The 21,167-nt window shown below is 30.9% G+C and overlaps 2 protein-coding genes across 2 annotated transcripts; one reads left to right on the top strand and one right to left on the bottom strand.

Moving 5' to 3' along the window:
- Window positions 1-866: 866 nt before the first annotated feature.
- LOC102629823 (AP2/ERF and B3 domain-containing transcription factor At1g51120) lies at window positions 867-2,155 on the bottom strand. Its single transcript, XM_006492659.3, has one exon. The coding sequence runs from the start codon at window positions 2,153-2,155 to the stop codon at window positions 1,157-1,159; it is 999 nt and encodes a 332-aa protein (XP_006492722.1). The 3' UTR covers window positions 867-1,156.
- Window positions 2,156-5,764: 3,609 nt separating this feature from the next.
- On the top strand, window positions 5,765-9,148 carry LOC102610247 (protein NRT1/ PTR FAMILY 7.1). The gene is made up of 6 exons (XM_006492595.4): window positions 5,765-5,902; window positions 6,394-6,456; window positions 6,578-6,722; window positions 6,840-7,057; window positions 7,171-7,730; window positions 7,849-9,148. Exons 2-6 carry the CDS (start codon window positions 6,406-6,408, stop codon window positions 8,711-8,713), a joined length of 1,839 nt encoding a protein of 612 aa, XP_006492658.1. The 5' UTR covers window positions 5,765-5,902; window positions 6,394-6,405; the 3' UTR covers window positions 8,714-9,148.
- Window positions 9,149-21,167: the final 12,019 nt, after the last annotated feature.

Genomic DNA, 21,167 nt, shown 5'->3' with positions numbered 1-21,167 from the left:
TATTATTCATTCTTTACAATTTTAAATTTAATTTTCATTCTTTATAATTTTAAATTTAAGTAATAGAATATATATTATACAATGCATTTGTTTTCACATTAAATAAATAATTAATCAGCTTCATACGTGTAATAAGGTATAAATAATTTTACATAATTTCAAATTTACATATAGAAATTTATTATTTTGAAAATATTATTTATAAACTCCATAATAAAATTTAAATGACTATCCAAGCATTTATTTAATATTTATTTATTTTTCATTTTGATATTGTCAAAAGTTTTATAAAACCTTATCCAATATTGTATTACACAAAAAATAAGATAATATTATTATAATCCAATTGGTATTTTAAGTAAATGGAAGTGGAGAGTGTTTTAGCAAATTGAAATAATCCATCCATATTTTTAATATATAAATGTGTTCATTTACTAAATTACTTTTGACTCATACAATAAAATATTTTAATGGACTAATGTGTCAAATTTTTGAAATTTAATCTTTCCTTATTTTTTTTAGTAAACAGAAGGGACTGCATTGTTAATAACTAAGTAAGTGCATCCATACCGTTGGAATAGCTTTTGCAACTCTTGGGTTGAATCCAATGGTTGGATCACAAAAAGACAAAAAATGGTGTGTGAAACCACAATTGTATTGTAGCTGGACCCTTTGAGTTAACTAGTTCAACTGAATATTAGTAGAAACTAGAAACCAGCTAGACACAAAGTTATAGAATTTTTGGGATTTTTTTATTTATTTTGAAACTAGATAACAATTTTGCAATCATCAATCTCAATGATAAATATTCTTTCATATACGGGTCCGGCTACGGTGCAACTGTGATACCGTGCTATAGTTGCATCCAGCCGTTGGATGCACTTAAACGGGTGGGGTCTATTGACATCTAACGGCTGGATGCAACTGTGGCACGGTACCACAGTTGCACCGCAGGTTTTCTCTTCATATACATCTAAAAACCAAGAATATATTGCTCAAACTGGCCTGATTTTGTACATTAATTAAATTGATCTACATGAATACTCAAGCCCTAAAACAATAAAACCCATAAAAAGGGAAAAAAACCAAAAAGAAAAAATATTAAAAAGTACACTAAAAATTAAGATGAAACTAATCAGTGAATCTTCTGCTTCTCTCAATTAATCTGTACACCAAAAAGTTTAAACCCTTTCTCTTCAGAATTGGATTCTTTCTCATTGTAGCTGAAAATTTTCCCCGTAATTTGTTCCAATTGCACTGGCTTTTTAACCACATTACAATTCTGCCCTTCACAATGTATTACATCAACTAGGAAGAAATTTTGCCCCTCTTTTGCCCCATTTGCACATTCACATGCATAAAATGTGATAATATCTTTTTCCTTCAACTTTTTTTCCTTCACAAACCTATTCCATCCTCTTGTAAATACATAACTTTGACTACTTCTCCAAAAACAATACCTAAATTTCCACGGCCTCATTAACTTATCAAAAAACACTAATTCCATGTCATCTACTCCTCCATTAATTGCATTTTCTCCAGCATTTTCACTAATGAAAGGAAAATATTTAACAGCATATTTTTTAGGAATCACAAGTCTATTTAGCTTACCAACATCACTAGGCGTTAATTCCTTTTGAAAAAGTTGCCTATAAGCAAATTGTTCATCTCCATGCACCATTATTTGATTAAGGCTAGCATTTGAATTATTGTCCTCTCTTTGTGATTGAACCCTAAGATAATCAGCAAACTTTGGTTGATAAGTTCCATCTCTAATCATATTCAAAACTGCTTCTGTGCTATATTGGTTTTGAAAATTAGGCTCTTGATTATTGGTGTCTGTCCATGGGAAATTTCTATGAGAATCGCCACCGCGAATCTTGATTGCTGCACTATCATATGCCATTGCTGCTTCTCTCTCTGATTTAAATGTTCCAAGCCAAATTCTTTGATGATTTGCATATATTTGTGCACCCCAGTGGCCATTTTGCTGCGGCACAACCCCCTTAAATTTTACCAATGATACATTTTTGTCGTGTCTCATTCTCTTGGGAGCTGGCTGCAATCCAGAAGTGCTGTTGTTTGAATCTGAAGCTTCTGTGTTATTCGCATTAGTTTTTGCATTCGACACCATGCTTGATGCATCTTCTTCCATTTTTTTTTTGGTTAATTTTGAAACTCAAACAAGAAGAAGAAAAAGAAGCAAAAGTATGAATTTAACAAAACTTTTTCATAGAGATAAAAATGGAAATGATGAAACATTAATTGAGTGAAGCAAGGTGAAGGTTTTAAAGAAGATGCAAAGAAGGCAGAAATGAATAAGAAATTATGGAAAAAATCTGGTAATTACTAGATATTCTGTTGCATGAAAATGGTAGGATTTTGTATTAAGAAGGTAAAGAGTTCAAAAAACTAAACAAAAATTAGGTTCCCTTGACAGCCAAGTTGAAACCAAATTAAATTTTATTTCAGTGAAAGAGAAAGGTGAAAACAAATTAAATCTTTTTAGACTACTTCATAACATAAACAGTTTACAAGTGAGTTAGTAAGTTGAAACAAACTTTTTAAGTGGTTTTGTCTTAATTTAGGAAAAATGTTATTGCAACATTAAGAACAAAATACCCATGTACTTGTTGTGTCTTAACTCTATGTTTGTTTCATGAATGTGAATGATTTTATGTTCACCCTAACCAAAATAATGTTCCCTCCTATTTATAGTTTTGTGGTTAATTACAATACCACCAAGAAGTTAACCATATTAAATTATATCATTTTATGTCAAATTGTACAATTTTATTCTCGACACAAATCCAATAGTCGACATGGTTACTAATTTTATGTAACTTCAACATTTTGTAAATAAATTAATCGTGTTTAGTACAAAACAATCTAACACCTCATTTATTTTGACTCATACATTCATTTTGAACCAATAGTATTTTCATCAGTATTTTCGAAATCTTTAATTTAGTCATAAAAAATTGTATGAATGACACTAATCAGTTAAATATTGTTGCACAAATCCAGCCTAGCTAGCAAATTTAGTTTGTAAATTTGATCTCATATCTTATCTATCTTGACACAATTTTTCTTGGATTCGTTTTGTTTATAGAATCTTGATCAATCACTAGAGTATATTTACACTGTTCAGTTCGGTATTTTTGGCAAAGCCAGCTTGTAAATTCTTTTTTTTTTCTCACTTTTGAAAATAAATTAGTTGCTCACTTGACATGTAATTGACTGCACTTCCGAAATAAATAATAAAGAAAGATTAAAAAATGATTTCCGGATAGTTTCAAATTAATTTCTCTCTAACAAAAGAATTTTAGAGGCCTTTTAGAAAAAAAAAATTACAGAAAAAAGGAATAAGTCATGAGTAATATATACAATCAAATAATTTAATTTGTTATAGTTTCCATGATACTTAATATTTCGATGACATCAAAGTCTTGTATTGTAACATATTTTAACTGGCCCCACGATAATAGACAAAGTAGTTATGAAATTATTTATCACATTAATGCAAGCTAAAAATAGTAATAATGAATTAATTATAGAATTGAAATACGAAATGTCTATTTTAAATGATGTGACACATAAGACACTATTCATTTATCAGTGTTATGAAATTATTTCACTAATGATGAATTATTATAAAAAAACATTATCATGATTAATTAATGACATATCATTTAGAAAAGTAAGCATATAATAAACTAATTAATACATTGAATTGCATTCAATAAGAATAATTAATAATAGTCGAAAAGTCTATGATAATACATCGAGAATTTCTCTCGCGTGAAATTGCGAAAAATAGCGTTCAAAGAAACAGCCGACCAGAAATTGAAAAAAAGTCTTTTAAGATTGATAATTGTGGTCAATCCGGACATGTCAAAAGAGTGAAAATCTTTCTACCCATCTCTTTAAGAGACATATTTGATAGATTTTGGAAGAGAAAAAAAAAGAGTCAAATTTATTTGTCTACCCTTAACTAAAATAATCAACCATTGAAATAAAATTGTTTATATTTAATTTATCAAGAATTTTTTTTATGGGTCAGTTTCCGTATACAGTTTTTTTTTCGGCCTATGTTATTATTATTATTCTTTTAATGATAGTTTTATCGTTTTGTAAATTCTTAATAAATCGAAATTATGGAAGATCTAATTACAGCTAATAAGAGCATCCACAAATCCAAATATTTACTTGGTAAAAGCTCAGATTTTACTTTGGAGTTTAAGTAGGAAGCAGTTACGCAACAGACTCCTAATATTGCTAGGAAGCAGTTACCTCCAATTTTTTACTCTATAAATATAAAACTTTAATTGTTCGTTACACTACTATTATGACCAATTAATTAAGCTTCTTCTCTGGGCAGTACTTTCTTCACAATCTTGTTTAATCACAAGCACTGCACTTTTTTTAAGGGTTTTCTTTTGCTTTTAGGTCATTATCATTATTATTACTGTTATTTTATGAAATTGAACATGCTTTTATTATAAGCTTCTAGCTGAGAGCGGTTCAAAAAGGCACCTGTAGCTGCAAGGCCAAATTATTTTTCATCAAATTTTCAACAATAAATGACAACAGATTTCAACGTGTACTTTTCAAGTTTCCTGACGACGAGTCTAGTGAATTACGGGCCTCGTTTGCCGCCTGTTATAATCGACACTCGGTCTTCGCCTTCACCGGAATACGTCACACTTCCAGCCGAAGACTGCTTTACTCCATCACTAGTGGTCAAATTTATTCAAAGGTTAGTGAACGTGTGTGTGTGTGTAGTTCTTATTCAGTTGCATTTTAAACTTTGAATGTGACTAGGACTTTAGAATGTGTTAATATTAGGCACCTTATAATTCTTTACAATGAATAGTGCTATGCTACTTCTAAAATTTTCTTCTGGGATTTACTCAAAGTGTTTTTCCTTGTGTTTGGAAACAAGCATGCATCGTGTTTTATTCTTATTTTCTTTTTCTTTTTTTTTCTATTTAATTGGACAAGTAGTGTGGATCTGGCTTTCTACTAACTTTAATTTAGAATGCTAATATAAATAATATGGCTTTCCATTTTTCAATCATGCGTGCTACAGATCAATACAAGTCTTATAAGAAAAAAATCCTTTCACATCTTTGTTACCTTCATTAGAAATCTTATAGCAGCAGCAAAAGAAAAAAAAAAACTTGCAACGATCACAAACATTGCAAAACTAGTTTATTTTAATTTTATTTGATTCCTCTGTTTTTTTTTTAATTGTTTCTTATTAGATGCTACTATGATAGCCATCTAAAATACATATATATTTTTCAATATGATTATAGGTAATCAATTTGATAATAACATTTAACAGCAGGCCATAAATAGAAACACTTATCGATATATGTCCATTTCAATGGGTCCACTGAATTTATGACTTGTTTTAAGTGCACAGTTCTTTACTGTTTATATATAACTGCTCCTCATGCCTGATGATGAAATATATAGGTGTATATATATAGATAAATTGTTGAGAAAAAGTGACAATATATCTTGATATGCATAATAAGACCAAAACTGATATTTAGTACAGATTATCAGGATTAGCTAAAACAAAATGCATCATTTTCATGTGAAAATTAAACCCCACTTACCAATATTTTATGAAACAAATGACCAAATTTGTGGCACACACTTTTCCAAACACACCTCTCAAAATTCTCATCCATTATATTTCTCTTAGAAAATTTTCCTCAATAGTATAGATCATAAAAGTTTGAAAATGACCCCCCTCTTCTCATATTCCCCTAATTTTTTTTTTTTCTATATATTGAACTCTCTCACACCAATCTTATCAGCCTTCTTCTATAGCGCCTATAGGCAATTACTTCTTCTTCTTCATCTTCACTTCTCTTAATTATTCTCTGTAAGCACTCAATTTCTTCTATTGTACTTTACATTATAAACGTTTCCATAAGCACGCTTAAAGGTTCTATTTAACAGATTATTTTTGATCAAATTTCAAGTTCTTTTACATGTATTACATCGAATTCATGTTCCTTCCATTTCACTTTTCAAGATAATATGATATTACTGTTGTTACAACTATTTCTTTATAATGGTTATTTTTATATACTTTTATGTACTATACTCTATTGCAAAAAAATTTGCTACTTTTCGGTTTCCATTTTCTTGGGGATCAAGTGTACGTATGATATAATATTTGGGGGTGAATAAATTAAAACATAAAAGTTCATTTGAATTTTTGGCTGAGTTTAGCTAAATTTGCCTTCCTATTATAAATGTGATCGTTTGGTATATAAAACATAAAGTTGAGTTGGTTATTGCTATTTAATAGTAAATTTCAGTACTGAATAGTTTCTGCTATTTTGTTATTGGGTTGCTTTCAATGAACAGAATCAACCTTCAATGGCAGCTATGGATTCAGTACTCAACTCCACCAACCAGATCACGCTAAAGGTTGGAAAATTAAACTAATATATCTTTTTAATTATTATTTTTGAAAATATGTTTATTCATGTAGTTTGGCTTAAAAATAACTAACGATTTTGATTTTTTTTTCCTTAAATTAATAAAACAGGTGACAGATGAAAATATTAGCACTGGACAAGCACAAGCTGCGAACAAGAACAATAAGGATGAAAAGAAGCTTACTTCTTTCATAAGAAAGAATCTCATTCATGAAAAGAACAAAGGAGGCTGGAAATATGCAAGCATCTTACTAGGTACAACTTCAGTGATGACAAAATTTTCCCTTTTTTTTGTTTTTATTTTATCATGGTTCATCAATCATCACTTACAATTTTATTCCAATTAATTTCTTGTTTGTTTGTTTCATGCAGCAAATCAAGGCCTTGCAACACTAGCTTTCTTTGGAGTTGGTGTGAACTTGGTTTTGTTCTTAACCAGAGTTCTTCAACAAGAAAATGCAAATGCTGCTAATAATGTCAGCAAATGGACTGGTACAGTTTATATGTGCTCTCTCATCGGTGCATTCCTCAGCGATTCTTACTGGGGGCGTTACTTAACCTGTGCTGTCTTTCAGCTCATTTTTGTAGTGGTAAGATTTAATAGATTTTGTTCATATGTTTGCTTAGAGGACACGTTAAGAAAGACCTTGTTTGTTATCCCAGTTAATTAATTATAACTGCGATTACGTATTGTTTTGATTAGGGTTTGGTGCTACTATCAGTACTTTCTTTCTTAATGATCAAGCCAACTGGTTGTGGTGATGGATTCATAAGCTGCAAGCCACTATCTTCAATATTTGCTGCCATTTTCTACTTATCTATTTATCTCATCGCCTTTGGATACGGGGGGCATCAGCCCACACTGGCCACCTTTGGTGCAGACCAATTTGATGAATCAAAACCTAAAGAGAGGCAATCAAAAACACTTTTCTTTTGCTATTTCTACTTCTTTCTCAATGTTGGGTCACTTTTTTCAAACACCATTTTGGTCTATTATGAGGATTCAGGAAAGTGGACTTTAGGGTTTTTGGTTTCATTAGCTTCTGCTGTCATTGCTTTACTTTCATACTTGATGGGGACTCCTGGTTACCGGTATGTAAAGCCTTGTGGCAACCCGCTGCCACGTGTCGCTCAGGTGTTCATCGCTGCAGCTAGGAAATGGAACGTTGTTGTCCCGGCTAATTCTGATGAGCTTTACGAAGTTGCAGGGCCTGAATCTGCCATCAAAGGAAGCAGAAAGATCCTTCACAGCAATGAAATTGAGTAAGCATTTAATCTGATTTTATGATTCTCTCCTGATCTAAGCTGTTACCTGAGCAAATACGAGCATGTATGTGCCCTATTATTGTTTGGCTTACGTTTGTGTGTTGAATTTGGTCAGGTTTTTGGACAAGGCAGCAACAATAACAGATAATGACTTAGCTGGCCCAAAGAATCCGTGGAAGCTATGCACTGTAACACAAGTTGAAGAAGCCAAATGTGTTCTGAAAATGTTACCAATTTGGCTATGCACAATAATTTACTCAGTGGTCTTCACACAAATGGCTTCTCTATTTGTTGAGCAAGGAGACGTGATGAACTCCCACATTGGAGAATTTCGCCTTCCGGCAGCCAGCATGTCAGCTTTTGATATCTGCAGTGTCCTCATTTGCACAGGAATCTACCGGAAAATCCTAGTGCCGGTAGCCGGGAAACTCAATGGTAACCCCAAAGGGTTATCTGAGCTTCAAAGGATGGGAATTGGGCTAATAATTGGAATGTTAGCAATGATAGCAGCTGGTGCCACTGAAATTCAAAGGCTCAAATATATTAGCCCCGGAGAAAAGGCAAGTTCCTTAAGCATATTTTGGCAAATTCCACAATATGTCCTTGTTGGTGCCTCAGAAGTGTTCATGTATGTCGGGCAATTAGAATTCTTTAATGGGCAAGCCCCTGATGGGATCAAAAGCTTTGGAAGCTCACTATGCATGGCTTCGATTTCGTTCGGAAACTATGTGAGCAGCCTTCTTGTGGTCATGGTCATGGGAATCACAGCTAAAGGCGACAAGCCTGGATGGATTCCCGATGATTTGAACACAGGCCACATGGATAGATTCTACTTCCTTCTGGCTGTGCTTACAGCTTTCGATTTTGTTATCTACTTGATCTGTGCAAATTGGTACAAAGGCATCAACCTTGATGAGGACAGTTGTGAGAAGGAAATGGAGATGAAACTAGATGAAGATGATGTGCTCAGAAGAGTTTAAATTAATTAATTAGTTATTAGCTTCTACGTTTTGCTTTCTTGCTAGGGCATTTCATTTTCCTTGTAATAAAAGTTTTGCAAGGCATATAAGGAAGCTTGACCTTAGGGATATGATTGCTTCCTTATAGTGCAAAGATAAGCTTTGTGGTATTTGGATATGTTTGTTTTATTGAAGTTTTGTCAATATAGTTTGTTTTGGTTTACTCTACCATTTCATAGGTGCCTTTGTTTTTCTTTTTCACTTGATTTTGGCTTGTATTCATTTTTAGACTTTGGGTAATTTGATCATGGGTATTGATCTCATGTAATTATCCATATTGTAACCAACTAAATATTTTTCTTTGCAAGATTCAAAAAACAGCTGCCTGGAGATATTGTGACGGTGAATTGAAAGAGATATTCTTCCTAGAAACTATGTATATATTCAATGTATTTTGAAAATTAAAAAGAAAAAAAGATTTGGGAGACGATTTGTTGAATTTTAGATTTTACTGGGAGACTAGGTCAAATGCCTCCTCTAACTAGCAAATTTCTTTTCCCACTTTCTTTAACTAATTATCTACTAATATCAATGAGCTACCCTTCTCAAAATAATAATAATAATAATAATAAAGCTACCACATTTTCGTAGTTTATTTCAAAATGAGACAACTAAATTTTAAACCTTCAAAATAATTTTACAAAATATCAAATAGAACTTTTTTCTCTTATTACGTTTCATATATGCCCTCTCTTCTTAATGCACACTATTTATTTAATTTCTTGTCTCCTTTAAGGTTTCAATTATTTGTTGCAACCATTCGGAATCAATTTATGTGCTAAAATGTTTACTTACAAAATAAAATTTTATTTTTGTTCTCCTAAGTAAATTTTTTTATCCCGTCTCGAGACACAGTTAAAGGATGAAACTGTATTTTGCACCTTAAAATATAATATTGGAATAAATTTCCTGTTAATAACTAAATACTAAAGATAGAAAAACCTGTAACGCATACAAAATGCCCGAAATAAAACGAAAGCTTTTTGAGTGAAGTATTAGGTCACTAATAAATAACACGTGGAGCTGGGAAAGGAAAAAAAAAAGGTATAAAACTCAATAAAGTGTTTGTAATATGATCCACCCATTAGTTTATGTCATCACGCTGTGTTTTCAATTCAAAGTGGGGAACCGCACCATTCAATTTGCTAACTCACAGGGAGGAAAAATTAACTGTGTGATGAAGATTGAGCAAAGGAGGTGACGAATCCATTTTGAAAATTCACCAATAAAAAGAGATATAAGAGGGTCACCTTATTGCAATTAGGTATGATTAACAAATTAAATGAGATGTCGACACCAAATTAAATGGTCTATTCACATTATTATTACTCAGTTTTGTTGTTTTCAGTCAAGCTATTGTCAATCATTAATCATTAAAATCGTGTGGCTTCGACAACTTGATTTGCATACGTGACGTGGAAAGGGCGATTCAATAAGTCACACATACTCATATTTGATGGCCTGTATTATCATGTAATAGCTAAGGGTGACGTGTCAGGATGTTGCATAGGTTGATTTACTTGACTGTGTATGAGGAGTCCTCCTTTCAAACAGTATGATAACTTTTGCTATGGATGTAAAATAACGCCGTGTGGTTTCAGGGTCAAAGACGACAGTCACATGGTGTCTAAAGAGTGTAAAATCTAGACTCGAGACACAAATAAATATGCTATGCACCTTGAAACCTAGTGTACAGGAGGCCGTTTGTTCTTAACAGATCAATACATACGATAATCCTTTTGCACATAAAGAAATCTTTTACTTCAGCATGATATTACTTTATCTCATTGAATAATTAGTGCTAAACATATTCCTCACAATAATTATATATTTCTGCAGTGTAAATTTGTGTAACATGAGATTTGACACGTACGGGTCCAGTTTTTACCTTCCCCAGATATGAAAATTTGCAGAAATAATATTTGTCAAAGCAAACAATAGGGTTACGTCAGGTGTCTTATCTTGATTGATTGTCTTAAGCTTAACAAAAGGGAAAGGGAACGAAAATTGGACAGCATAAGGAAATTATAAGTCAATTTTTAGCTCTATAATAATCATTATCATTTCTCTTTTTGAAAAAAAAAATATTATATATATATATTAATGGACTGTGGCAATGAAAAATTGAAAATCCGAGCTATGACAGCTAAACTGATATGGATATGGCTTCTTCAAAGGCACTGAGAAGTCATATCTTATCAGTCTATTTGCGTATATATCCATCAATTGAAAACCTAGCGATCACACACATCTTTTTCATGGCCTAATATTTGAAGTGATTTTTTTCATTGTTCATCATGTCATCCATCATTTGGTGGGACTCATCACTCATTGGGTACTCCAGTGGCGGCTTGTCCCGATTTTTCAAGGTCCACTACTTTCATGTGAAATAAGAGATTTTGCTTCATTGGATTTTGCATTTTTGCTACATATGATGAATGCAATCGGGTGCAAATATTAAATATATACACAGTTATTTTAAAGCAACAATGTTGTTGATTTGTTGGTGTTATTGTATTATGGATTAGGATCTTCTCCAATTTAAGTTATTTTAATATTACGAAAATCTTATACAACATATATTTTAGTGATAATATATAATTAGAATTTAATTTCTCATACTTATTTTCTATATATTAACTACCAAATTACTCGCATGAATTCAATTCACTAGAAATTAAGATTATGAGGGTATCCTAGTCCTTTTATTACAATACAACATCATTGCTTTTCTCTATTTTATTGCAAAATAAACGGACATAAAAAATATACAGTTTCCTTAAAGTAATACATTGTTGTTAGTATTATTTGCATTAATAATCTTAGTCAATAATACTTTATACTTATTTCTGCTTTCATTATTTTCTTATTATCCTATAATGTTCTATTTCCCGTAAAGGAAAAATAATTTCTTTTAAATAACTTTAACAAACCCAATAAATAAAAATGAAAATAGATCCAAGGAAAAGAAGAAAAAGGATTTTGTCAGATGTTAAGTGTGGATGTCTGTAAGAAAAATATAACTATTGTTATTTATAAGCATAATAAACTAAATCTTGTGAAATTTTAATTTTTAAGTTAAAAACTTTGTTGTAAAAACTTCAGAAATTGGAATACAATATGTAACTTGTGACGTTTAACCCAAAGCTTGTAAGAATTTAGAGGGTGTAGTCCTATGATTGGTAAACAGGTTGCATATTGCAAGTAGTTTTTATTAAGGATAGCAAAAATCCCCACGGGGACGGGTACCCTCGGAGATTTTCTTTATTCGGGGAGGGTATGAGGATAATTTCATACCCAATTTCTCATTCGGAGAAGGGACGGGGATGAGGAAGAATCCCCATCTCCTACCCATTTTCCCATTTTAATTTTTAATTTTATTTTAATTTTTTAAAAATACTAGTAAATAAATAATAAAATTTTAAATATTGGTAAAAATAAAAAATATCAAAATATTTATATTATTAAACTTTTAGGCCTAATTAACTAACTAAAGTCCTAAATTTTTATTTAGGACATTAAAAAGACCGAGTAGATTCTATTAGTCTAAAACTTTTTTAATTTTAATATTCTTTAAATATTTTAAACTTAAATCTATTTTTTATTTATTTTTAGATGTTATTTATAAGCATAATAAACTAAATCTTGTGAAATTTTAATTTTTAAGTTAAAAACTTTGTTGTAAAAACTTCAGAAATTGGAATACAATATGTAACTTGTGACGTTTAGCCCAAAGCTTGTAAGAATTTAGAGGCTGTAGTCCTATGATTGGTAAATAGGTTGCATATTGCAAGTAGTTTTTATTAGGGATAGCAAAAATCCCCACGGGGATGGGTACCCTCGGGGATTTTCCTTATTCGGGGAGAGTATAGAGATAATTTCATACCCAATTTCTTATTCGGAGAAGGAATGAAAATTTTTTTTACCCAATTTCTTATTCGGAGAGGGGACGAGGATGAGATAGAATTCCCATCCCCTACCCATTTCCCCATTTTAATTTTTAATTTTATTTTAATTTTTTAAAAATACTAGTAAATAAATAATAAAATTTTAAATATTGGTAAAAATAAAAAATATTAAAATATTTATATTATTAAACTTTTAGGCCTAATTAACTAATTAAAGTCCTAAATTTTTATTTAGGACATTAAAAAGACCGAGTAAATTCTATTAGCCCAAAACTTTTTTAATTTTAATATTCTTTAAATATTGTAAACTTAAATCTATTTTTTATTTATTTTTAGATGTTATAATTGCCCATAGCGAATCACAATTTAATTATCTTATCTAATCTAATCTAATATTTGCTCTTGATTTGCTCCGATTTAACTATTGTGTTGTAAAGGGAATAGTCCACATTTATAAAGTGCCCACGCCACCATTGAAAAAGTTAATTTTGAATTTAAATTCGATTTTATTTATAACAATTTTGTATTAGATTATTAATTTGTCATGATAATTTGTAAAATAAGTTTGTATCCCTTACATGTTGCGTTACTTACTAATTTAATATATGTGACTTTTGTAATGGATATTAATGTAAGATATATTTCGAACTTTACTTTTATTTGAATTTTTTATTTTTAATATGATTAACTCAATCGAAAACAAAAAAAAAATGTATTAGTTATTCGGGGATCGGGGACCCTCGAAGGTCCCCTGTTATTATTCGGGGAAGAAATAGAGATTCTCTCAAGTAATTCTGACGGGACGGAAAAGGGACGAGGACATACGTAAAATATCGAGAATAGATACAGGGAGATTAATTCCCTCCCCTCCCCTCCCCTCCCCTCCCCATTGCCATCCCTAATTTTTATTCTCACTATTACTGATAACTTGTGGAGAGGAATCTGTGAAGACGTTTAGTCCTCATATTATCCATCATCATCATGAAGAATATTATAGACATAAATTGGACTGAAAGTGAGAGAAATATACTCACACAGTGACACGGATCGATTGCTTTAGAGAGTTGACCAAGTGACTTTTAGTGATGAATCAAGCCACCTACACACTTGTGGGTCAAGGCCTAGCACTCATTGTAAATTTGGTTATTCATTTTTATTTTTATTTTTTATCGTGCTCTCTTCTTGAGATGAATTGAAGGACAACGAAAGCTCTTGGCTGGGAATTTCATGATATTGTGATAGCTAAACTAGACTGCTTGCTAGCAAATTTAGTTTTTTATGCATATGTAGAATTCAAGATATGGCCTGTCTCCTATAATAATTCCCTAACTATAATCTAAAGAGTCGTTAATTCCTAGGCCATTGGCCCTCCTCTAAAATGAAGATCTATCTGGGTTTCTTTGATTGAGACAATTTAAAATTTAGAAAGCTTAGCTGCTGTGGTGTATTCCTCCCGCTGGATTGCCCAAGGATGAGAAAGTAAGTTTGTTTAAATGTTGTTCAGGCCCCTGATTGAGCGGTTTTTAATTAGTTTTATTTTGCTGGTCATTTAATTCGAATCCTAAAGAAATGACAGCTAAAAAATCAATTTGAACTCTATTCAAACCTATCAAACTTACCTTTCAAAATATTAAAAAAAAAAAAGTTGGTTATACACAAATTTTATTTTATTTTTCATATTATAGATAATGATCTAGTGAGCATCAGTGCCCATTGTATGGAGAGTACGTGAATACATAGCATAATTTTCTAACTCTTAATAAATGGTGTTGAAGTTGTGGATCAACCAAATATCTGTCATGTGGCAGTATCGTTGATTTATAAGATGATCACAATCATTCATAAGATTGTCTCACATAGATTCTAATAAAAAATTTCCACTTTCAAATTTTCTCACCAAATTTCTATCATCTTTTTCTCTCCTATGGCCAATCCAGCCCTTGCTTTTTTATTTTAAGCGTAATTAATAAACAAGCAGAAATGGATTAATTAAATTATATGATATTTCTATTGTACATCAAGAATCATTCACGAATGTAATGCAATTGGTCTTAATTACATCATGTTTATTTGATCAACTTTTATATATTAAAATTTGCTGCTTATGCTAAACAACTTAACTTTTCCTTTCACTGTCTCTTCTCTACCCTTATATTTTTACCCACGTTTTGCGAATGCTTATATATCATAACAGATGGAGAAAAATCGACAGAGAGAAAAACGTTTTTTTATCTTCAATTGTGAAATCATGGGATGAGAGTAAATATTTGAGAATCATAATCGGGATTACATAATCTTGAAAATTGATGCCATGGAGATTGATTGTTTCCTTGATTTGAGATTATTTCCCCAACTAATTAACAATCATCCTTGACTTGATTCTTTTATTTATATATTGAATAAAATAGAATAATAATTTTAAAAGTTATATAAAATTTATCAACTAATAGAAGAGTGACAGATAATAATTACAAATTTTTTTAAAATAATTTTAATTTACATAATTATTATATTAAAGGAATAAATATTGGTTTAATTCCTATATTTTCACTTAAGTATCCATTTATCTTTATATTTTAAAAAATACCTTAAAACAACCTTGTAGTTAAATTTGCTACATTCTTTCCCTTACTTTTTATTTACTTTTCTAACAATACCCTTGCAATAATATTCTTGACATTAATAAATTTATCATTAAAAATTTTAATTGGCAGATTAATAAATAATAATTTATTATCAAATTAACTAATAAATATCAATATAAGAGAACTAGTATTTTTTGTAACTGTGCAACAATCTCACTAATATTTTTTCTATAAATAAATTAATATTAGCCAACTTAAAGTAATGTTTAATGTACTTGCAACAATTTTACTAATGGTTATTTTATGAAAAATTAATTTACCAAATTAATCCAAAAAGTAAAATAATAACATCAAAATTTGTGAAAATTTAGTATGGAAACCTAATCTGAGTTGTAAATTCTTATGCATTCAAATTAATCCAAAAAGTAATCTACTTCCCCTTTAGTATGGAAATCTAATCAGAGTTATAAATTCACATATATCCAAATTATTAAATAATTTTTCTTTTTTAGGAAAAAGTTATACATCTTGTAATCTAGTCTAAATTCTAGGGATTTCTTGCCATTTTTAAGAAGAAATTAATAATCTTGCATGCAGTATATATATATGTGTGTGTGTGCTTAAGTTTGACCTGCAGCTCATCAGTTCAAATACTATTATCAAGAAGAGCTAGCTGTTATTTTAATTTACTTCAGTCAACATGAAGCTTATGAAGGAGATTGGTTCTATCAGAGTGATTTTGATGGTTACCTTCATGGTCATTGCATCATGTACGTTAGTCTTTACATCATTTTCTCTGTGTCTCTCACATTATTTATTTATTTTTCTATCTATTAATCTGACCTATCTGTCAATTTTAATTAACAAATTAATTAACGATGTTAGTTTATGCTAATTGATTAAATAAACAGGGCAACAAGTGGAAGTTGAAGCCAGGGAGGTGGCCTGTTCCAGCAGCAATGGTGGCTGCGCTGGTGGCCGCCCAAGTGTTGAACCAGACAGGGGTCAGATCGGCATACCCTGTAGCGTCGATAGTGACTGCCCACCAGTCCCTTGTCCAGGCGGCAATCCGCCAAAATGTGTACAAGGCATGTGTAAATGCTGATGGAATATTATTTCTTAATAATATTCCATCATTCAATAAAATTCAATAATAAAATTTCGAAGTTATCATACATGCTTAAGTAACATGAAAAAAGAAGAAGAAGAGAACATTGATTTATCTGTTCATAATGGAGGAAGACCTAATTATATGAGAGTAAGTGAATGTAAAATCGAAGCCTTCTTCAATGTTAATTTAGGCGAACTCCAGTCAAGTACAAATTAAGCATCTACACTACTTCAAAATGCTTTGTTAATTAATTGAATCACTTTGGTGTTAATATAAAAAGGGCCATGTAAAGTTAATTACTGCGGCATGATTGAGAGAAGATATATAAATGAGATAATTGGAAAGCTTAATTTACTCCGCCACGATACCATAACTCAAGACTGAACTTTTCAGGTTAGTTGGAAGGTAAAATTTCTTTTTAATTGAAAACAAGAGCTTATCAATTAATTTTTTATTATTTATCCTAATTGTAACTTAATTCCCCTCACTCGTGTGAACGGATTTAAATCCAATCTCCTATTTTAAATGATTTTTCCATCTCTACTATATGACATCCACAATTGGTCAATTCAATACGTGAAATTTAAGCTTGCAGAAAATACGGACTATTTTGATAATCGTAATAATTTATGCTATATATTAAATAATGTACTTGAATCCTATTGTATATCAATCTAATTTCATCAATGCAATGATATACTAAATATAAAAATTAGGGGTGGGTAATCCCAATTCAACCTAATAGACTCAATCCAATTCAATCCAAATAATTAAAATTTAGATGGTTTGACTGGGTCAACTTTTTTCAATCCAACCCAAAATTTATAAAAATTATTGAAAATTAATAATGTCAATATTCCGTTGTTAAACTATAAATGACTAAACATAGTTTTGAAATTTTTTTATTCTTTTATAAAAAGAGACTCTTTTTGGTTTTCTCTGGTAAACCTAACATTGATTGAATTCTCTAAACTCAAAGTTCAAACCTATATTTTCACTAAAAGTAAGTTGATAGATATTCAAACACTACACGTTATTTTATTGATAGATATTTGGTATAATGGTCAATATTTAATGTCATGATGGAAAACTAATTTTTTATTTATTTGAATTTGGTTTAAAGTAACAAATTGATTTTTTAAACTTTTGTATTTGAGCTTTTTTAATTTTGAATTTTAATCAATTTAACCAACACATCTTAACTTAATGATTTAAGAGTTGGACCGGTTTGTGATAAACATGTGTTGGATTGGACTGGGTTTTTATAAATCTAATCCAACCCAATCCTGCCAACCCCTACAAAAATATACATAATAGGCTATAATTCAATGCCTAACATAACTCTTTTGTTCATTATAGAGGGTGATGCTAGACTTTTAATAATCATATTAATAAAGAAGTACCGATGAATTAGTAAATAAAAAGTTAGTAAACTTAAAATAGATTATGATTATTTTGGTACTTTTAGCTTATAAAGTTAAAATAGTTAAATTAAAATTATGTTAGGGTCATCTTAGTGGTCAGGAGACCTAAAAAAGGGATATAGTGGGAATATATTTGACTAATTATTTAAATTTCTTACTTATTTTAAAATTATTAAAAATAATGTGAATGTTTAGTAATTATATTTTTAAATTGGGGGTGGATTTATAGAATTTGGGTAATGAAAATGACTCATTTCCCCATCTTTCTATTCTAACATTTGGCCACTCCAACTTTTCCACTCTAACATTTTGAATTCAATAATTTTAAAATTACCACATTTCACCCTGAGTTTGGATTGCGTTTAGACTTCAACCTCACTACCTTCACAACTTTGGCATTTTTAACCCCTAGGTTCCCATTTTTGTCCCCTGTTGTCATGACATGCACATAGGAAAATAATGTTTGCCCCGGATCAAACCCTGAAACGGTAGCATAGATCGTTGTTTTGACTTTTTTTTTATTCGTTTTGAAATGACACTGTTTCGACTTCTTTTTTTTTTCCTTTGTTCTGATTTCTTCTTTCTTTTCGTTTAACCTATCTGACCTCTTCGTTTTGAAAACAATTATGCTTTCCTCTTCATTCTCTTAATGACACCGTTTCTGCTTTTATTTTTTTCATTATTATAATTTGTTGTGAATGAAGTTGTTTTTGGCTAGGATACATCAGTTTCTTCTTCTTTTTCGTTTAACTCAGCTGCAGAACCCTTGCTTCTTCCTTTTCGTTCTCTGAACTAGCTGCCGGACAATCTCCAAGTTCAAAGGAAGAAAATAATGACAATGAAATAATCATGATGCAAGATATAATTCATATAAACACAACCCAAAAGCATGCATAAGTTTAATAATTCATACACATCAATCTACATTATGCTTCAAACTACAAAAACCAGGGGCACCATTTTTCAGTTCAGGTAACACTTTGGAAAAGTTCATGATATACACCATTGTTTTGGACTCAAATATGATATATATATAAAAGCAATAGTTCCAATCTTGCCCATCCCTATAAGATCAAACATATTTTCAAAGCAATTCAACAAAAAATGCTATAAACTAGCAATTTCTCCATCAAGCATCCGTAAAATCTTATAATTAATAAACTTACATCATTAAGCACCCAAATTAAGTGCAAAAGGGAAAATTTCAGTGCTAACCTGAATTTCAAATTTTAAGCACCCAAATGTTTGTTTCAACAAAAAAATCAGTAATCAACTTGCAAAGCAACTATATTTCTACTTTGCCATAGCCATAAAAATTTAGTGCTATCAGTCATTGTCCCTATTTTGCTATAACTAACAAAAGCCAAAATCAATCGAAGCATTACCTCAACCTATGATAATTGTGCTGCTTTGTGAATGGCTGTCGCGTTATGGTTGTCGGTGGTGGCACGCACGATGGCTGCGACTTCTAGATGGCGAATGGCAGTTTCAGCCGCAGTTGAAACAATAGGGATTGCGAATGGCTGGACCTCGATCGATGAAGGAAAATGGAATGATTTGCAGCTTCTGAAGGATTTGCAGTTGGATTTGCAAACGAACGTGGCTGTCGGTCGATGAAGGAAACGCGATTGGGTTCTGCCGATGCTTTGCCTCCCTAAACGTTGTCGGTGAATTAAAAAAAAATGCTAGACGAAACGGTGTCGTTCCACACCATTTCGAGGTTTGACCCGAGGCAAATATTAGCGCTCCATGCACATATTCTTTTTTTATTTTGGTTTGAAACTTCTAATGGAATCTAATTTCTGGATTTTTTTCTTTTTTTTCTTTTTTGCTACTTCTTATCAAGTAAGAAGAATTTAATAATCTTACAGTAAACGATTGCTCCCCTTATCGATACAAAGATGCTTCAAATATGACTTGTTCTTCATTACTTCAAATACTATCAATAATAGCATAAATACAACAGTTATATTATTTATTAAAAAAATTGTAGCAGTTATTCTGTATTTACTTCAATCAACATGGCTTATGAAGAAGATTGGTTTAATCAGAATGATTTTGATAGTCACCTCATGGTTATCGTCTCTTGTTAGTCTTTATATGATTTTCTCATTTCTATTTATTTATTTATTTATTTCCATCTATTTATCTACATATATCAATTTAACAAACGGTATTGATGCTAACATAGCAGTTGGTGGAAGTCGAAGCCAGGAGCTTGGTCTTACATGCTCAATATTCCAGCAGTGATGGCTGCAATGGCCGTTTAAATTGCGAGGGAATGCCTGTCATGTGTATAAATAATATCTGCCAGTGCATACTAGCAAAAGCACAAACACAACCAACATCATCGGGCTAAGAATTCGGAGCCTGATAGGTTGATCGGTTTCCAATGTAAAAATGGCAGTGACTGCCAGGGATTTGGGTGTAAACCAATTGGCAATCCGCCAGAATGTATAGGTAACAGATTTCAATGCTGATGGAATATGAATATCTTAATGTCACATATTCCATCGACCATTTAATCAAATTCAATAAACAATCAGAATGAAAAAACTACTATGTCGAATGGTAACTTAACAAAATCGTCCTCAACTTGATTTCGATTCTTTAAAATATTCTGAATCTTGAAGTCATGAATTAGTATAAAGAATTCATGATATCATCTTCATAATCTAAAATAGCTCTGATTGCGTATTTTTATTTTTTTATTAAATAAGACTATTGCTCATACTATAACTCATATTACATGAGATTATAATTAATATTTACAAATCAGACTATTATTGTAACTAGTTTACATTAATTCTTATGAAGCATTGTCCATATCTTCAACCCTTACTAATATTCGAGGGATGACTACTCCACTCATACTTGATAAGAGAGAAGACTACCTCTACTTAATTATATATTATAATTAAGGAAGAAATTACCCTACAATACGTTTGTTTCGAATTGCTACCCTATATTTGAAGGACAACAGCTCTGACCACCTAGTCAAAATTGGAGTGGCAAGTATTTTACTATTCTTAAACTGGTTGTGTAACATTAAAAGAAGCAAACTTAATGATTAACAAAGACAAACCAACATCTCTAGCTAGTGGTATACCAAAATGTAAAGTTTTTGCATTCGCAATATCAACATCAACATCAACAGAAAAAAGACCAATTTCAGCCCCTGCCAACATAATTAACCCCTCATGATTACGTATAACTGCTCCATAACCTCTTTTAATTATGTATATATGTCCTATGAGAAGGTTTGGTACTTGTGGAGCATTGCAGGTTATTCATTCTTTTTTTTTTTATTTGTCATTTGTATATGCATATTGTCATAATTAGTTCAAATATACATGTAGTAAAAAGCGAAAGGAAAATGAAAAATTT

The sequence above is a fragment of the Citrus sinensis genome, chromosome 2 (genome assembly GCF_022201045.2).
Source record: "Citrus sinensis cultivar Valencia sweet orange chromosome 2, DVS_A1.0, whole genome shotgun sequence".
Taxonomy (NCBI): Eukaryota; Viridiplantae; Streptophyta; class Magnoliopsida; order Sapindales; family Rutaceae; genus Citrus; species Citrus sinensis.
The sequence above is the reverse complement of the archived record's forward strand: the minus strand, read 5'-3'. Positions and strand labels throughout refer to the sequence as shown.